The 21375-nt window shown below is 33.3% G+C and overlaps 1 protein-coding gene across 1 annotated transcript in view; it reads left to right on the top strand.

Annotated features, from left to right (window-relative positions):
- Nucleotides 1-21375, top strand: part of LOC148950546 (uncharacterized) — a 156257-nt gene that overhangs the window by 1523 nt on the left and 133359 nt on the right. The window contains exon 2 of the mRNA XM_089092471.1: nt 17137-17383. Within this exon, the coding sequence (XP_088948597.1) occupies nt 17293-17383 (91 nt within the window). The 5' untranslated portion in view covers nt 17137-17292. The remainder of the gene's footprint in view (nt 1-17136; nt 17384-21375) is intronic.

Below are 21375 nucleotides of genomic sequence, written 5' to 3'. Positions count from 1 at the left end.
CTCACCGTACATGAATAATTAGAATAAAATTCGCATATTAATTTTCCTTTTTTTGGGTAATTGGCTTTCACGAAATCTTGTTCTGACCTACTTGCAAAATTACTTATTAAAGAAAGTTCTATATCTGCATAATTTTAAAGAGCATATTAAGGGGTTTACTCCTTAGTCAATACCTCGCTCTGTCCAATACATTTCGAATTTTGTTTGAATCACACAACTCAGACTCAAACCTAGGGGCTTTGGAGATAATATAGCCTTCTCTAACGCAATAAAAAACTGTAGTTCAATTGGCGGGACATAGAGTAGGGGGCAAACACCCTTATATACCAAATTATCTCCGTTCGTCTTTTCCTTTAATGTTGCTCCTTACTTTCAGCTAAAGATAACTTGTTTTTTTTTTAAATTTCTGATCGTTTTTCAAATAATGCTGGGAAATCTGACGCCCCTTTCATAGAAATGTTCCTTCCCCCAAGGAAATATCCTCCATGGAAAGATCCTCCCCCGTACCCCTGCTCCGACCCCGAGCCTCCACTAGAAAAAAATTCCTCCTGAAAACGACTGTATACTTCCAAATAACCAATACTATATGTAAACAATGGGAAAAGCTTATAGCTTGCAGCCCTTCCCCCAGGCACAATGGGGGATTAAGTCATGCTCAAAGACATATTAATTAGGTTTTCCACTATGCTGAAAAACTGGCTATCTCAAAATTTTGATTGGGTCACTTTGGGAAAAAAAATGAGCGTGGGAGGGAGCCAAGTTGCCCTCCAATTTTTTGGTCATTTAGAAGAGGCGCTAGAACTTTTAATTTCCATTTAAATCATCCCTCTAACGGTATTCTAGTAATACTTGGTTGATAGGATCGCCCCTGAAAAAAAAAAAAAAAAAAAAAAAACAAAAAAAAAAAAAAAAAACAAACAAGCATCCATGATCTTTCTTCTGGCAAAAAATGGAAAATTCCACATTTTTGTAGATAGGGTCTTGAAAATTCTATAGTAGGGTTTTTCTGATACGCTGAATCTGATGGTGTGTTTTTCATTAGAGTTCTATGACTTTTATGGGTTGTTTCCCCCTTTTTTCGAAAATAAGGCAAATTTTCTCAGGCGCGTAACTTTTGATGGGTAAGACTAAACTTGATGAAACTTATATATTTGAAACCAACATAAAAACTGATTCTTCTGATGTATCTATTGGTATCAAAATTCCGTTTTTTAGGGTTTCGGTTACTATTGAGCCGGGTCGCTCCTTACTTACAGTTCGTTACCACGAACTGTTTGATATGCAGCTAATAAGATGTTTGGAAAAAACATAAAATAAAGAATTTGATGGTCCTACCTTTATTTTATAAATATATTTCCTTCTGTGGGGTGGGTAATATACATTGTTACGTATTACCCCGCGTATTCTTGCGAAATGTGTCGGCCACACAATGTCGGGAGATAGCTTAGACTCGTTGCACGGGCCGTTTTTCTTTGGCGGGGGGATGTCTAGGGAAAATGAATTGGCATTATATATTATACAATCAAAATCTGTAATACTTAGGCTACGGCTACGCCCAAGGCCGTACCCAGAGGGGGGGCTAGGGGGGTTTCAACCCCTCCCGAAATGTTTTTTTGACTCGTTAAAACGTAACAAAATGGATATAAACAAACTTTGTATGTGTTTTTTGAGGTTTTTTTGTGTAACCCCCCCCCCCCCTAAAAAAAATCTTTGAGAAAATCCCCTCCGAGAAAAAATCCTGGGTACGGCCTTGGTTACGCCACTTCCCCTTCTTGTTATTGATTCTTGAAATTTTGTACATGTTAGACTAGCTTAAAGCTATAAAAATTAGCCTATGGGGTTTCTTTTGTCAAAATTTAGTAATATTCAAGATACTGATATCTATCTATCTATTCAAGATACTGTTCTATTAGCTGGAACCCACACAAGAAGTCAAGTTTGGTCAATCTTAATGAAATAAAATAAAATAGGATGTAAATATAGTAGTTTAGAAATAAACTTCGGCTACATATTTCCACATTCGGGGGGGGGGGGGTAAAGCATGGCATATATTAAATACGTAACCAAACGTAACCTAGGTACCTTTTCCCCCCTAAACCCCACACAATTAAAGTTTAAATATTGTAAAAGCAGTGAGAAACCACTGTTTTCAATCAAATTATCCGTTGAAACAACCTGTTTGACTAGTTTCTTTGTCATCTATCTTCCGTGGGTTCCAGGATAGAACAGTACCATATTCAATGACAAGAATGGTCAGAGAAAATAATTTTACATAATTACACACAAAAAAAATACAATCAAAAAGGACTTGTATTTTTTAAGTAAAACAAATATGCTCAGGTTTTTATTTTTCAATGGCTGATTCTTAAGTCAAGAGAAATTTGACATAGGCTAAAGTAGGGGTGACGAACCCCGTGCCCATCTTGAAGATTTTTCCGGCACGCGAGACAAAATATAATGCTAAAAATATATGAAAATAATATGTTAAAAAAAGTCATTTATGCGTCCATATATTTAAAAAACAGCTTTTGAACTTATGAGAAAAGATTACTTTAATTTTAAAAACATATTAAAACACCAGTAGCCTACCAAAACAAGATTTTCGTAATACTTGCGTCACACAAGAAAAATTTTCTAATTTGAGAAATCTGGTACTAAAAGTTGTTTGCACTTCTGGTTCAACTTATACATGCCAACCTTTTTTTTTCTTTTTTTTAAAAATTTAAGTTAAACAAACGCAAAACACGCTCAAACATAACACAAGCTAACCTGCACTACTAATTAAGATGTGGAGATACCGGAATTTTTCTTAGCCTTTCCTAGGTATGTGTTGTCTGAAACCTATGATTTGGGATTTGTAGTTTACTTTTCGGACTTTTCAGAGCTAGGATTCATAGTCCCTAATAGGTGTTTGTTGTCTGAAACCTATAGTTTGGGATGAGTAGTTTGCTATTTCAGGCTTTTCTGAGCTAAGGTTTCTTAGTATTTCGTAGGTGTGTGTTGTCTGAAACTTATGAGTTGAGGTGTGTAATTTGCTATTTCAGGCTTTTCTGAGCTAAGGTTTCATAGTATTTTGTAGGTGAATGTTGTCTGAAACTTATGATTTGGGATATGTAAATTACTATTTCGGGCTTTTCTAAGCTAGATTTCTTAGTCTTTCGTTGATGTGTGTTGTCTGAAACCAATGATTTGGGATGGGTGGGTTGCTATTTTTGACTTTTCTGAGCTGGATTTCTTAGCCTTTCCTAGGTATGTATTGTCTGAAACCTATGATTTGGGATGGTTAATTTGCTATTTTTGAATTTTCTGAGCTAGGTTTCTTAGCCTTTCATAGGTGTGTGCTGTCAGAAAATTATGATTTGGGATTTGTAGTTTGCTTTTTAGACTTTTCAGAGCTAGGATTCTTAGTCACTCATAGGTTTTTGTTGTCTTAAACCTATAGTTTGGGATGAATAGTTTTCTATTTCAGGCTTTTCTGAGCTAAGGTTTCTTAGTATTTCATAGGTGTGTGTTGTCTGAAACTTATGATTTGAGGTATGCTATTTGCTATTTCCGACTTTTCATAGCCAGATTTCTTAGTCTTTCGTAGGTATGTGTTGTCTGAAACTTATGATTTGGGATGTGGGGGCTGCTATTTTTTGACTTTTCTGAGCTGGATTTCTTAGCCTTTCGTAGGTGTGTGTTGACTGAAACCTATGATTTGGGAATGAGTGGTTTGCTATTTTTGACTTTTCTGAGCTAGATTTCTTAGCATTTCACAGGTGTATGCTTTCAGAAAATTATGATTTGGGAGGTATAGTTTTCTTTTTGGACTATTCAGAGCTAGGATTCTTAGTCCCTCATAGGTGTTTGTTGTCTGAAACTTCTAGTTTGGGATGAGTAGTTGGCTATTTCTGGCTTTTCTGAGCTAAGGTTTCTTAGTATTTCGTAGGTTAAGCTTCCAAGTCAGTTTTAAGTTCACCAAGACATAAAAAATTTAAGGTTCAGTTCTAAATTTTTCCATAGAAGATAGGAAAAGTTGTACTACGATTATGATTATTTTCTATGAAGATAAAAAGTTTCACTTTAATTCTAAATTTTCTTAAATTCAGTTCCGACTTTTCTCAAAGAGATGAAAAAATTTAAAGTTCGGCTCCAAATATTTTCCGCGTCAGTTTTAAGTTCACCACGACATAATAAATTTAAAGTTCACTTCTAAATTTTTCCACAGAAGGTAGGAAAAGTTATACTATGATTATGATTATTTTCCATGAAGATAAAAAGTTTCACTTTAATTCTAAATTTTCTTAAATCTTAAAATGACATGAAATATGCTTACGGCTCTACCAATCGTACTCTGTGCTTGTTCATAGACACGACGTGGCTTTTCCACTGATACTCTATGGCAGGTTATCGACACTACCGAGTTTATTGCATGCATTAAATCAGTATTTTTTACGGCAGTGGAAGGATCAACACACAATTCATATCTGTAAAAAGTGAAGATGAATTATTCGACGAAAGTATGTGCACGTGAAAAAATCATCGTCGTGTTGAATGCTGACAAGGAGAAATACCTGAACTATGAAACGAGTGCAAGTGGTGATCTTATTGGGAATGTATGCATACGTTGTCATGACAGTGAGGAGTTAAATTCCTTTGGTGTACCCAAGAATTTCCATCATGCAAGTGGTGGATATGCGAGAGTAACATTACCAGAGAAATTAGTAGTCAAAGAGAATGCCAACTTAAAAATAATAGTTGATGAAGAGGGACAACTTCTAGCTAATGGTTCTGGTAGCATGTTAGCCGTTGATAGATCTTATCGCAATCTTTCCGGTGTTAGCATTCGAATGAAAGCAAAGGGAAAAAGAAGACATTCATACAGCTGCATCAACATCATAAATCATATCATGTCAATGTGCCAAAACTGCTATCTATGTAAAAATAATGTGACAATAGACAGTGAAATCGCAGGCAGAATAAATAGGACATTAGCAGACAATATCATCAATGAATATAAAGATGAATTGACGGAAAGTGAAGCGCAAGTGTACTAATAATGTATAATAATGTATTTAACATATTTTTATATTAATATTCTACATGTTGTTATTTCATTAAAAATATTCAATGCATTATTTTGTTAAGTGTTCATTATTTTTAGGGTATGCTAGAACGTCAAACGTTCAGAATATCTATTAAAAAGGTCAGAGATGTAATAAAAATAATTTTAGAGATAATGATTCTACTAGCAGGCTAAATTTTTCATAGAAGATAGAAAAGTTCAAGTTCTCTTCTGGATTTTACCAAAGAACACAATTCAATTCTAATTTCACCAGAGAAAATAAAAAGCTTACGCTCCATTTTTAAGTTCACCAAGACATAAAAAATTTAAAGTTCACTTCTAAATTTCTCCGTAGAAGATAGGAAAAGTTATACTATGGTAGAGATTATTATCCATAATGATAAAAAGTTTCACTTTAATTCTAAATTTTCTTAAATTCAATTCAGACCTTTCTCAAATAGTTAAATTTAAAGTTCTATTCCAATTATTTTCCCGGAAAAAGAAAAGTCCAAGACATAAAAAATTTAAAATTCAGTTCTAATTTTTTCCGTAGAAGATAGGAAAAGTTATACCATGATTCTGATTATTTTCCATGAAGATAAAAAGTTTCAATTTAATTCTAAATTTTCTTAAATTCAGTTCCGGCTTTTCTCAAAGAGATGAAAAAATTTGAACTTCTGTTCCAAATATTTTCCCGGAAGAAGAAAAGCTCAACTTCGATTCTGAATTTTCTTAATGAAAATGAAATAAGTTATCGATCAATTCTATTTTTCCAAATAATATAAAAAGTTTCCACTTCAGTTCAGATTTTTCTCAAAGAGATGAAAAAGTTTAAAATACTGTTCCAAATTTTTCTTAGAAGATAGAAAAGTTCAAGTTCTCTTCTGAATTTTACCAAAGAACACAATTCAATTCTAATTTCACCAGAGAAAATAAAAAGCTTCCACTTCAGTTTTAAGTTCACCAAGACATAAAAAATTTAAAGTTCAATTCTAATTTTTCCGTAGAAGATAGGAAAAGTTATACCATGATTGTGATTATTTTCTATGAAGATAAAAAGTTTCACTTTAATTCTAAATTTTCTTAAATTCAGTTCCGACCATTCTCAAAGAGATGAAAAAATTTAAAGTTCTGTTCCAAATATTTTCCCGGAAGAAGAAAAGTTCAACTTTGATTCTGAATTTTCTTAATGAAAATGAAATAAGTTATTGATCAATTCTATTTTCCCAAAATAATATAAAAATTTTCCACTTCAGTTCAGATTTTTCTCAAAGAGATTAAAAATTTAAAATACTTCCAAATTTTTCATAGAAGATAGAAAAGTTCAAGTTCTCTTCTGAATTTTACCAACGAACACAATTCAATTCTAATTTCTCCAGAGAAAATAAAAAGCTTCCACGTCAGTTTTAAGTTCACCAAGACATAAAAAATTTAAAGTTCTGTTCTAAATTTTTCCGTAGAAGATAGGAAAATTATACTATGATTGTAATTATTTTCCATGAAGATAAAAAGTTTCACTTTAATTCTAAATTTTCTTAAATTCAGTTCCGACTTTTCACAGAGATGAAAAAAATTTTAAGTTCTGTTCCAAATTTTTCATAGAAGATTGGAAAAGTTATACTTTGATCGTGAATATTCAAGTTCTCTTCTGAATTTTACCAAAGAACACAATTCAATTCTAATTTCTCCAGAGAAAATAAAAAGCTTCCAATTCAGTTTTAAGTTCACCATGACATATAAAATTTTAAGTTCAGTTCTAAATTTTTACATAGAAAATAGGAAAAGTTATACTATGATTGTGATTATTTCCTATGAAGATTAAAAGTTTCACTTCAATTTTAAATTTTCTCAAAGAAGTGAAGAAAAGTTCAACTTCGATTCTGAATTTTCTCAATGAAAGTGAAACAAGTTATTGATCATTTCTATTTTCCCAAAATAATATAAAAAATTTCCACTTCAGTTCAGATTTTTCTCAAACAGATGAAAAAATTTTAAATACTGTTCCAAATTTTCCATAGAAGATATAAAAGTTCAAGTTCTATTCTTAATTTTACCAAATAAAATAATTCAATTCTAATTTCTCCAGAGAAAATAAAAAGCTTCCACATCAGTTTTAAGTTCACCAAGACATAAAAAATTTAAAGTTCAGTTCTAAATTTTTCCATAGAAGATAGGAAAAGTTATACTATGATTTTGATTATTTTCCATGAAGATAAAAAGTTTCATTTTAATTCTAAATTTTCTTAAATTCAATTCTGACCTTTCTCAAAGAGATGAAAAAATTTAAAGTTATGCTCCAAATATTGTCACGGAAAAGAAAAGTTCAACTTCAATTCTGAATTTTCTCAATGAAAATGAAATAAGTTATTGATCAATTCTATTTACCTAAAATAGTATAAAATTTTCCACTTCAATTCAGATTTATCTCAAAGAGATGACAAAATTTAAAATATTGTTCCAAATTTTTCATAGAAGATAGAAAAAGTTATACTTTGATTGTGAATATTCTTCATGAAGATATGGAGTTCCACTTTAATTCTAAGTTTTTTCGAAGAAGTGCAAAATGTACAAGTTCTCTTCTGAATTTTCTTAGAGAGGAGAAAAAAAGTTAGCTCAATTCTGAAATTTACCAATGAAAATGAAAAAGCTTCCATTTCAGTTCCTAATTTCTCAAAGACATAAAAATTTAAAGTTCAATTCTAAATTTTTCCATAGGTTAGCCTACGTACGCGCGCGTACGTTTCGAGAAAAATTTAGAACAGAACTTTAAATTTTTTATGTCTTGGTGAACTTAAAACTGAAGTGGAAGCTTTTTATTTTCTCTGGAGAAATTAGAATTGAATTGTGTTCGTTGGTAAAATTCAGAAGAGAACTTGAACTTTTCTATCTTCTATGAAAAATTTGGAAGTATTTTAAATTTTTCATCTCTTTGGGAAAAATCTGAAGTAAATCGGACAATTTTTACGTTATTTTGGGAAAATAGAATTGATCAATAACTTATTTCATTTTCATTAAGAAAATTCAGAATCGAAATTGAACTTTTCTTCTTCCGGGACAATATTTGGAACAGAACTTTAAATTTTTTCATCTCTTTGAAAAAGGTCGGAACTGAATTTAATAAAATTTAGAATTGAAGTGAAACTTTTTATCTTCATAGAAAATAATCACAATCATGGTATAACTTTTCCTATCTTCTACGGAAAAATTTAGAATTGAACTTTAAATTTTTTATGTCTTGGTGAACTTAAAACTGAAGTGGAAGCTTTTTTTTCTCTGGTGAAATTAGAATTGAATTGTGTTCTTTGGTAAAATTCAGAAGAGAACTTGAACTTTTATATCTTCTAAGAAATATTTGGAACAGTATTTTAAATTTTTTCATCTCTTTGAGAAAAATCTGAACTGAAGTGGAAACTTTTTATATTATTTGGAAAAATAGAATTGATCAATAACTTATTTCATTTTCATTAAGAAAATTCAGAATTGAAGTTGAACTTTTCTTCTTCCGGGAATATATTTGGAACAAAACTTTAAATTTTTTCATCTCTTTGAGAAAAGCCGGAACTGAATTTAAGAAAATTTAGAATTAAAGTGAAACTTTTTATCTTCATAGAAAATAATCAGAATCATGGTATAACTTTTCCTATCTGCTACGGAAAAATTTAGAAGTGAACTTTAAATTTTTTATGTCTTGGGACTTTTCTTGTTCCGGGAAAATATTTGGAATAGAACTTTAAATTTAACTCTTTGAGGAAGATCAGAATTGAATTTAAGAAAATTTAGAATTAAAGTGAAACTTTTTATCTTCATGGAAAATAATCACTATCATAGTATAACTTTTCCTATCTTCTACGGAAAAATTTAGAAGTGAACTTTAAATGTTTTATGTCTTGGTGAACTTAAAACTGAAGTGTAAGCTTTTTATTTTCTCTGGTGAAATTAGAATTGAATTGTGTTCTTTGGTAAAATTCAGAAGAGAACTTGAACTTTTCTATCTTCTATGAAAACTTGAGCCTGCTAGTAGAATCATTATCTCTAAAATTATTTTTCTTACATCTCTGACCTTTTTAATAGATATTCTGAACGTTTGACGTTCTAGCATACCCTAAAAATAATGAACACTTAACAAAATAATGCATTATATATTTTTAATGAAAAAACGACATGTAGAATATTAATATAAAAATATGTTAAATACATTATTATACATTATTAGTACACTTGCGCTTCACTTTCCGTCAATTCATCTTAATATTCATTGATGATATTGTCTGCTAATGTCCTTTTTATTCTGCCTGCGATTTCACTGTCTATTGTCACATTGTTTTTACATTGATAGCAGTTTTGGCACATTGACATGATATGATTTATGATGTTGATGCAGCTGTATGCATGTCTTCTTTTTCGCTTTGCTTTCATTCGAATGCTAACACCAGAAAGATTGCAATAAGATCTATCAACGGCTAACATGCTACGAGAACCATTAGCTAGAAGTTGTCCCTCTTCATCAACTATCATTTTTAAGTTGGCATTCTCTTTGACTACTAATTTCTCTGGTAATGTTACTCTCGCATATCCACCACTTGCATGATGGAAATTCTTGGGTACACCAAAGGAATTTAACTCCTCACTGTCATGACAACGTAAGCATACATTCCCAATAAGATCACCACTTGCACTCGTTTCATAGTTCAGGTATTTCTCCTTGTCAGCATTCAACACGACGATGATTTTTTCATGTGCACATACTTTCGTCGAATAATTCATCTTCACTTTTTACAGATATGAATTGTGTGTTGATCCTTCCACTGCGTAAAAAATACTGATTTAATGCATGCAATAAACTCGGTAGTGTCGATAACCTGCCATAGAGTCTCAGTGGAAAAGCCGTGTCGTGTCTATGAACAAGCACAGCGTACGATTGGTAGAGCCGTAAGCATATTTCATGTAATTTTAAGATTTAATAAAATTTCTAAGTAAAGTGAAACTTTTTATCTTCATTGAAAATAATCATAATCATAGCAAAACTTTTCCTATCTTCTTTGGAAAAAATTATAATAGAACTTTAAATTTTGTATGAGGTGGTGAACTTAAAACTGACGTGGAAAATATTTGGATACGAACTTTAAATTTTTTCATATATTTGAGAAAAGTCGGAACTGAATTTAAGAAAATTTAGAATTAAAGTGAAACTTTCTATCTTCATAGAAAATAATCACAATCATAGTATAACTTTTCCTATCTTCTATGGAAAAATTTAGAACTGAAAATTTTTTATGTCTTGGTGAACTTAAAACTGACGTGGAAGCTTCACCTACGAAATACTAAGAAACCTTAGCTCAGAAAAGCCAGAAATAGCCAACTACTCATCCCAAACTAGAAGTTTCAGACAACAAACACCTATGAGGGACTAAGAATCCTAGCTCTGAATAGTCCAAAAAGCAAACTATACCTCCCAAATCATAATTTTCTGAAAGCATACACATATTAAATGCTAAGAAATCTAGCTCATAAAAGTCAAAAATAGCAAACCACTCATTCCCAAATCATAGGTTTCAGTCAACACACACCTATGAAAAGCTAAGAAATATAGCTCAGAAAAGTCAAAAAATAGCAACCCACACATCCCAAATCATAGGTTTCAGACACCACACACCTACGAAAGACTAAGAAATCTGGCTATGAAAAGTCGGAAATAGCAAATTGCATACCTCAAATCATAAGTTTCAGAAAACACACCTATGAAATACTAAGAAACCTTAGCTCAGAAAAGCTTGAAATAGCAAACTATTCATCCCAAACTATAGGTTTCAGACAACAAACACCTATGAGGGACTAAGAATCCTAGCTCTGAAAAGTCTAAAAAGCAAACTACAAATCCCAAATCATAATTTTCTGACAGCACTGACCTATGAAAGGCTAAGAAACCTAGCTCAGAAAAGTCAAAAATAGCAAATTAACCATCCCAAATCATAGGTTTCAGACAACACATACCTAGGAAAGGCTAAGAAATCCAGCTCAGAAAAGTCAAAAATAGCAACCCACCCATCCCAAATCATTGGTTTCAGACAACACACATCAACGAAAGACTAAGAAATCTAGCTTAGAAAAGCCCGAAATAGTAATTTACATATCCCAAATCATAAGTTTCAGACAACATTCACCTATGAAATACTATGAAAGCTTAGCTCAGAAAAGCCTGAAATAGCAAATTACACACCTCAAATCATAAGTTTCAGACAACACACACCTACGAAATACTAAGAAACCTTAGCTCAGAAAAGCCTGAAATAGCAAAATACTCATCCCAAACTATAGGTTTCAGATAACAAACACCTATTAGTGACTATGAATCCTAGCTCTGAAAAGTCCGAAAAGTAAACTACAAATCCAAAATCATAGGTTTCAGACAACACATACCTAGGAAAGGCTAAGAAATCCAGCTCAGAAAAGTCAAAAATAGCAACCCACCCATCCCAAATCATTGGTTTCAGACAACACACATCAACGAAAGACTAAGAAATCTAGCTTAGAAAAGCCCAAAATAGTAATTTACTTATCCCAAATCATAAGTTTCAGACAACATTCACCTACGAAATACTATGAAACCCTAGCTCAGAAAAGCCTGAAATCGCAAATTACACACCTCAAATCATAAGTTTCAGACAACACACACCTACGAAATACTAAGAAACCTTAGCTCAGAAAAGCCTGAAATAGCAAACTACTCATCCCAAACTATAGGTTTCAGACAACAAACACCTATGAGGGACTATGAATCCTAGCTCTGAAAAGTCCGAAAAGCAAACTACAAATCCCAAATCATAGGTTTCAGACAACACACACCAACAAAAGACTAAGAACCTTATATCCCAAATCATAGGTTTCAGTCAACACACACTAAGTACAGACTAAGAAATCTAACTCAGAAAACCCCGAGATAGTAATTTACATATCACAAATCATAAGTTTCAGACAACATTCACCTACAAAATACTATGAAATCTTAGCTCAGAAAGGCCTGAAATAGCAAATTAGACACCTCAAGTCATAAGTTTCAGACAACACACACTTACGAAATACTAAGAAACCTTAGCTAAGAAAAGCCTGAAATAGCAAACTACTCATCCCAAACTATAGGTTTCAGACAACAAACACCTATGAGGGACTAAGAATCCTAGCTCTGAAAAGTCCAAAAAGCAAAACTACAAATCCCAAATCATAGGTTTCAGACAACACACACCAACGATAGACTAAGCAATCTAGCTTAGAAAATTCCCAAATAGTAATTTACATATCCCAAATCATAAGTTTCAGTCAACACCCATCAACAAAAGTCTAAGAAATCCATCTCTTATCAGTCCAAAAGAAAACTACTCATCCCAAACTATAGGTTTCAGACAACAAACACCTGTGAAAGGCTAAAAAATCTAGCTCGGAAAAGTCAAAATAGTAATTGACATATCCCAAATCATAAGTTTCTGACAACACACACCTATGAAAGGCTAAGAAACCTAGCTCAGAAAAGTCAAAAATAGCAAACTACTCATCCCAAACTATAGGTTTCAGACAGCAAACACCTATGAGGGACTAAGAAATCTAGCTCAGAAAAGCCCGAAATAGTAATTTACATATCCCAAATCATAATTTTCTGACAACATTCACCTACGATATACTAGTAATTCCTAGATCATAAAAGTCTGAAATAGCAAACTACTCATCCCAAACTAGAAGTTTCAGACAACAAACGCCTCTGAGAGACAAAGAATCCTATCTCTGAAACGTCCTACAAGCAAACTACACATCCCAAATCATAAATTTCTGACAACACACACCTATGAAAGGCTAAGAAATCCAGCTCAGAAAGGTCAAAAATAGCAACCAACCCACCCACAACCATAGGTTTCAGAAAAAAAACACCAACGAAAGACTAAGAAATCTAGCTCAGAAAATTCAAAAATAGCAACCCATACACCCCAAATCATAGGTTTCAGACAACATACATCAACGAAAGACGGGGCCCGGGGAGGGCCTTTGAGGGTCTGGGGGGGCCTGGCGGGCCGGGTGGTCCTTTGGGAGCTGGGGGGGACCTTTGTGGACCAGGGGCTTCCTTCGGGGTTGGGGTAGGGGGATTGGAACCCTTTGGGGTTGGGGATAGAGGACCTCACGACATTGTTCAAATGGAACTTGTCTATTATAACGACCACACTCAAAACCTCTTCTAAGACATCTTCTAAAATCATCTTTTAAAATGTCTCTACCTGTTTCGCCGAAATAATTCCCTAAAATGTTTAAAACGGTTTCGCCCAAATAATCCCTAAACGTAATTTCTGTGTGTTCCTATTGTTTTGGCATTCCTGTGCTGTCACATGTAAAATTCCCAGGAAACCATTTCCCACGTTAATCTCTTCATCTCTAAGGTGTTCCTAGCTACACTATTAAGGTTTCGTTAGAATATCAATTTATCTCTCCGACTTAAAGATCAGTGAAGCCGTATTTAAAAATAGAATTTCTATCTCTTTAGACTCCCGCATAATTCCAAGATAACAAATGATGTCATTTCTAATTCCTGACACTAAAGATCAAAGAAGCCTTATTGATAAATTGAATATTATTTTTTCTCTCTAACCTAAAGAGCGTTTATCCCTCAGATCTAAGATTAAAGAAGCCATACTTGTTTCTTAATTTCCCCTTTTTCGTAAATCAATAATTCCCCTAGCGATTATGTAAATTAAGTTATCAGGTTAAGTTAGCCTAAAGATCAAAGAAGCCATGTTTGTTTCTTAATTCCCCTTCGTGAATCAATAATTCCCCCGCTGATTATGTAAATCACCCCTCATGCCATTACACGTGGCCAAACAACAACAGATCGATTGACCTTGACACCCATTAGACTCGATCGATAATCCTTGAATAAATTATGTAAAAAAAGTTGTAGGTGGCAGCAGGGGTGAGGGATCGGAGTCAATAAGGCCTTTCTACTTTTGAGGCCAATTTGCAAAAGCTAAGTAAACCGCACTAGTAACATGACCATTTTTTAATTATTTTTTTTTTGTTTTCATTTATGCTTATTGAGGTTTATTTTTCATTTTTGATTCTATATATTTCTTTTGCTATTAGCACAGTTTTTATTATATTATCTTTGTTTACATGTAAGATTGAAAGTAAACTCAATAATGATAATTAATTATGTGTTAATTTTTCACTCCTAATAATTTTATGTTTCAAAAATAGTGGCTTCTGGGCCATTTATGGCACATGTGGCATCCATTGATGTTTTAGGAAATTTGTTTAAGCAACTGGTTCCCTTTCCTGCCGGCCCTGCGGCAATGAGATGGAACCCCTAGTCCCGGATGCTCATCAGAGATACCACTGGTCAAATGTAATGTGGGGGCATATAAGGTTATATACGACCCGCAGAAATTCTACCACATTTCCAAAATGGCCCACAAAATCATTTGGATTCACCACCCCTGGGGAAAAGCAGGCGTCGATAAATATATAACGTATGAGGGCGGAGCTTGGGTTATAGTTAACCACAGTTTGTATAATTATCCAGTAAGTTTACCGCAGATGATTTCTGGCTCTTCATTCTCGGTGCGAACAAAAAGCTCCTCCCACTTATTTGTGCACTTATTGTCCACTTATTGGTTGAGCCGGCCAAGTGGTTTTGTCAGTATTTGTTCCGTAGGTGATTATTCTTTGTCTACCCGTGAAAAGATCTAATGCCGCTTATGTTTATAGGTTATCTGGAGCACTCGCACCTCGGTCCGGGTTTTTATAATGGGTGAGATAGGGAAAGATCATACTGCTAATTATATAAACTGTGTAGTTAACATACAAGGGATGCTAAATATTTAAGCAGTTTGATTAGTTGAAGTGGGTAAAATAAAACCCAGTGGATTCCAATGGTAGCTAAGTACATAAACTCTAAGCATGAAAATTTGAAGTTACTCTCTATATAATTGCGGCGAATCCTTATTAGCGGCACAATTTTTAACGAATAGATATAAGCCTCATTTTTTTAAATTCACCAACAGCCTTAGACTGTGTCGTTGATTGTTAATATAAATATAAAGAATGGAAAATTGAACTGTTTTAAAGTTTATTACAATTTGCACTTTTTGCTGTAAATACGCCAACATAAGAGACACTATTTAAAGGACTGTGGGCATTATCCTCTAACGGATTCCAAAGTATTGGGACAATTCTTGTGTAAGGAATATTTTTATCAAAAATAAAACTTAAGACCTTTTTTTGTGGTTGAGCCTCCCTCAAAATAAATTGACCCGACCCCCAGTGGAGTTTAACTACTCCTCCCTCAAATTTTGTTTTAAACACAAATTTACATTATCAAGTCTTATGAACATTTGTTGGCAATGATTCTGCTTAAACCGTCAAAGAACAATTCTGGCGCCAATCCTAGTAGGTTTTGCGAATTTCATGTTCTGGACTACAGAAATTCTTAACTAATCTACCGCAAGATTTTTGTTTAAAAATTAGCGCCGATTTATTCATTTTACTAGTAGGGGTTGATTCGATTATATTAATTAAAACACTTCTGTTTCTTTCGACGTAACACCTTTAATTAGGTGTTGTTTTCTTTTGTTCGACTTCTGTTTCGTCGGCTGAAACGCTTCTAGATTCTTCAAGTTAGAATTTGAGCTGTTATGCAATAATATTTTGTTATTGTGGCTGAAAATTATTTTATTTCAAAATATTTTGCTAGAAGAGATCCATAGGTTGTACCCTTAGAGAAAAGATATCAGAAAAAGTTATTGCAAGTATCATTGCAAATACTAGAGAGGTTTCTGAAATAGGACATTATTAAATTTTTGCCGCATTGAGTAATTTGAGCACAAAAAAAAAATGTGGAAACCAAAGTCTGTATCTGTAAACTCAATTTCATTGGAGTATCGCACTAAAAGTTGGCTAAATATTCATTTCATCTATGCTATGTCTTTTTAAAGATATAAAATATAGGTTAATTTCTTCTCAACAAAGATGTTCTCTGTTGTAATTTTCTTCTTTAAATTCATGTAGCGTTGTAGGCCAAACACGTCTGACTGGTATTCTTAAAACTTTCATTTCACCAAGCATTTTAAGATGATGATATACTGTAGGACTACAACAGAATCTCCAATACCAATGGAGAAATTTGTCTTATAATTATTTTCCTCAGACTAAACATTAACTGTCCAGAATTTGAGTTTTTTTTAAAAATTATGTTGAATAATTACATCAATTTAATAAATCGTGTAATCCAAAATATTTATTCTTTTCTTACCTTGGTCAGAGGCGCTGCCAGGGGGCGATAAGCTCCCATTGAAAACTGAAGACAAAAAAGAGAAATGCAGGAGAGGAAAATGAGAAATTAAACGTAACCCTGGCCGTATTTGGCCGCCCACGGGAAAACTTTCCTGGCGGTGCTTTTACCCGCGGCCATTGTTAACTTTTGAAAAAATTTCGACCTAATAAGTTCCTTATCTTTGGATTTCTTAGAAAAATATTAAAATGGAATAAACTGAACGATGCTTAGCGGAACAATAAAACAACTCTGTTTCAATTAAATTTAAAAAAAATGACTTGAAATATACAAAAGAAATAAATAAATCTGAAAAACCATGTTTTCTCAGAAAAGCGAAATGGGACTTGTATTTTGAGCAACAAAGCTAACCGTTTTTTCTCAGTGTTTAGAAATTTCCCAAGAATAAGATGTAAAATATCAAGGACAGTGAAAATGTTGTGTGATATTGTAAAATCCGTAAAATCTGATGTGTAAAGATTACAAGAAATACACGTGTTTGTTACATATAACAAGAAAATCATGAAAAATACTTTTTCCAGAGCATGGTCCCCTAACTTTTGAAGCAAGCTATTGAGTACGACTTGTTGTCCAGACTCCATGTTCCACAGCTTTCAAGGAATCCAGCAGATTCAGACGGAATATAAACCACAGCCTCTTCAATAATGTTCTCCTTTTTTTATATTTTCTCAAAAGTATTCGTTAAAATATGGTTCTAAGTATGTTTTTAAGCATTTCAGAGAGGATAAATCCTAACACGCTATAATTTTTTTACATTTCTTTTTAGGATTAATAGCTGCCGCTTGAAAAGAACTTGTGTTAAGGATACTCACTAGTCGCTATCACTACTCACGCTATCACTACAGTCGATATCACTACTCACTAGTCGTAGTGCATCTGAATTAAATCCTTCCTTTTATTATATAATGAAGTGAGAATCAAAATGTCACAGATAAAAGTGCCAAGAGTGCTAACAAGGGACACGTTTGTGATCAGTGCAATATTATGTATGCTCCTACCTGGACTTATTAATGGTAAGCCATTATTTTAAACCTAGGTCAATTGTTCCATGTGTGGGTATCTACAAGAAGGGGACCAGAGTAGGCAGTTTCTCATCTCCCCCTAAATAATATAAAATTTTCAGTAGATTCCAATGTTAGGAAAAAATATATGATGTTCTCATAAAGGTTTTTATAATCCCTCAGCCTTATTCTTGGGAATTTTTGTAGACTGGCCCCCTTCTGGGAATTTCCGTCGGTGTCCGCAAAGGGGAATTTTGTTGGAATTTCATTTTCGTATAATTTTTAATGAGAAAACTGTCAATAAGTAAGGTCCGAGCGGGTCTACGTAGAGAAAAGGGAACTTCGCTCAAAACAAATACGGCTGATTTATGTAATACAGTTAGTCGAAAAGTCTTTGAAGAACACTTATAACTCAAGTTATTATTTAATTGGGTATATTCTAACAGGAAACGATGCAGAAAGTAAAATGAAAAAAATATGAGAATTCCACAACTACTTTCCTTTTAGCTGTTTAAATTGAATATCTATTTGATAAATATTAATGTATTTTCTTGAGTCTTATACAGGAATACGAAAGTTGAGATTGTATCTTTTGCAATAAGACACCCACAATAATGAAATGACAATAAAAGTGTCCTTTATTTTCTTATGACCTATACCCTAAAGAAGGGCTAACTAACGGTTGCTGCGGCTTTAACAAAAATACACAAAACGACACATTTCCTTTCTAGTTATGGCTGATCTTGTCGGAAACAAACGCTTCGGGATATAATGCCTACATAAATTGAATAAGTGATATTTTTTAGTTATGTACCAGGCCTATACAGAGGGGGATGAGAAATGGGATTCTCTAACAACCGTCCCCACACCCATCAGGCAAGCTTTGAGAAAGAACCGGCAGATGTCTGAGGGACGGTAAAACGGTGCATCCCTATTAGCCAGTACACTCTCGATAAGTGAAGTTAGGTTAATCCTAATAAAATATACCAAAATATGATATGATTTGAAAATATATACTTTAGTTAATATAATAATATAATTTGGGATATATATTTGCACATGGGGGGGGGTAAAGCAACATAACCTCCCCCCCCCCCCCCGAATGTACAAATATATAGTCCAATTTATGCAAGTCCAATGCATTCTGTGATACTTCCATATTATATAGTACACACCCGAGAATTTGGATCGCGAAAATGAGACAATAACCGGCTTTCACGGTTTTTATACCAGACAATTACCTTCGGCTTGGTGGAAAACTACATTATAGCTATATTTTAATTAAATATTTAGTTGGTATTTTGACTAGGTTAGGTATTTAATGTAAAGCGTTCTGTGCCCTGCCCCCCCCCCCCTACAATAATTATTTGTCGTGGTTTTCATAATTTTTTACGAAAGTATTGTATTTTCATCATATCTCATTAGCATTTACCAAACTTCACTTCTCGAGTGTTTAGGCTACCATATAATACGGAAGTACCCATTATGTCTCCCGTCATTTATCTTAGAGACTATGAAATCGTTTTTCTTAGATTTTACATTCAGCAAAACTCTCGAGTGTGTACTGGCTAATACGGAAGTACCGTAAAAAATTCTATTCCCGTGTCAGTTGACAATAGTTGATAGTTTTATTATGTATTCGAATTTTCGGAGCAGATAAACTGTTCAGTAATTTTTGTTTCAGACGAAATAAACCCTTGTGCAGAGGTGAGAAGAAAATTGCAACATCTAATTTTTTATATCGTTTGGGTTTCAAGCTTGTTTGTCGAAAATCTATGTTCCGTTAAATTCAAATATTGCTTACCGCAATGTAAATTCTTACGTAGCCTCCGTTTTTTTTCTTTAGAGTGTAAATTATTTCCGTCTTTGAAAGATAATTTGATTCCTCTGAAGCACCAATGTCCTCTGAGATTGAAATCTGCACGCAAAGGTATGAGGGATCCTTCACATCTTAAAATAATTGTCTGAGGATCTTATTTAGAGTTACATGAAAAAAAGAATTAAATGAAGTTTTTTCAACTGAAAGGAAGGATTAACATTAAAACTTGAAGCGAACAGAAATTGTTTTATATATGACGGCTGCTGCCCCTTCCTCAACCCTTGCTCTTTACGCTAAAGTCTTTAAGTTTTTATAAAAATACTTCTCATTTAAAATCAACGGTCCTTGTGTTTGAGTAGTCTTTCCTTAACAATAATAAGAAAAAGTTGAACTTAAGCTTAAAGAGCGAGTGTTGAGAAAGGGGTAGGCCCCCTCATATATAGAATAATTTTATTCGTTTTAAGTTTTAATGTTGTTCTTTACTTTTAGTTGAAAAGCTTGTTTTTTTAAGTTTCTGAAATTTTTCAAATCATGCCAGGAAATACAATCTCCCCCCCCCCTTTTGTAGCATTTACCATTCCCACCGGAAACTTTCCTACCCACAGACAATTCTCCCTGCGGAAATCCCCTCCACATAAAATTATCCTGAAAACGTTTCTTTATATTTCCCAATAACATATAGCCTAATATATGTGAACAGCAATTGCAAATTGCTTATCTTACAACCCTTTTCCTAGGGACTATGGAGGATCATGTCATCACCAAAAGCATAGTAGTTGAAACTTTCAACTATGCTGAATTAAATGGCTTTTTTAAAAATTTGATCGAATGTCTTTGGGGAGAAAATGGGCATGGGATGGGGCTAGCTTTCCCTCAGTCTTTTTGGTCGGTTAAAAAGGGCCCTATAGCATTTGATTTCCATTCGAATTAGCTCTATCCCGATATTTTAGGACCATTGGTTTGATACGATCACCCTGAAAAAAAAAAAATGAACATGCATCTGTGATTTTTCTTCTGCCAAAAATATAGAATTCCACATTTTTGTAGATATGAGCTTGAAATCTCTACAATCTGGTTCTTTGACATGCTGAATCTGGTGGTGTATTTTTCCTTAAGATTGCTTGTACTTTTGGGGAGTTTCCCACCTTTTTTGAAAATTAGGTAAATTTCTCTGAATCGTAGCTTTTGTTGAGTAGCATTAAACTTAATGAATTTTATATATTGGGAGTCACCATAAAACGCCCATTCTTCTGATGTATCTATTGTTATCAAATTTTACTCTTTTAGACTTTCCGTTACTATTGGGCCATTGCTCCTTACTTACCGTTCGTTACCACGAACTGTTTGAAAGTTTTCAATAAAACAGTTTAAATGCATGATGCTTAGATAACTGGGGCGATTTATTTACGTTTTAGCAACCTAGCCATACTCAAGATTAATGTCAAGAAAGATATGAAAATTGAAATGCAGCTGTGTTTTCACTCCCATATGAAAAGTACCTAACTACATCATTTTCCAAGAGATGGACATGTATGAATCCTCGCCTCATTAAACAAAATATAAATAGAAATTAACTCAAATTTCGTTACCCAAATTTTAGAATTCTACCAGAAGCCTCCAAAATTTAAGGAACACGGGCTTTTCTCAAATTAGAAAAAAGTTACAGCTCCTTCGATTGAAGTAGGTTTCGTACTAACTTGGCTTGAATTTAGTGTGCAATAATTTCATTAAATACGAAAACTATGTCCTGGATTCAGGCTGTAAGTAGGTCTACCATCAATATTCAGATCAACGAAAGTTCAACTTCAACATGTCATGCACATTGATGGAATTTAAACATCTTCCTTTTTATTCATCTGGTTAAATGACAAATTAATTGTATTAGTCAGCCATCTCCGGCTCTTATTTTATCTCAACTTTATAAACCGGATGCTTTCGAAAAAACAGCGAAAATAACTTTTTAGTGCGTCGAAATATCGTGAGGGCATTAATCCTGTTGACCCTTTACTGCGATAATTTTTCTTCTTTTATCTTATGTAAGCTACTGTTTGAATGAATATGATTTTTATGGAATTTAATTCCATCGATAAACCCGTTACATGAAGGAGAAACTTGAGTCGTTGTTTATCCGTGTTACCGTGAAAGATGGAAATCTGGTGAATGTCGACATTCACCGGTGAAAGTC

This window comes from Artemia sp. Qi Xiang Cuo, chromosome 7 (genome assembly GCF_049724085.1).
Source record: "Artemia sp. Qi Xiang Cuo chromosome 7, ASM4972408v1, whole genome shotgun sequence".
NCBI classification, from domain to species: Eukaryota; Metazoa; Arthropoda; class Branchiopoda; order Anostraca; family Artemiidae; genus Artemia; species Artemia sp. Qi Xiang Cuo.
This window is presented reverse-complemented; position numbering and strand designations above follow the sequence as displayed.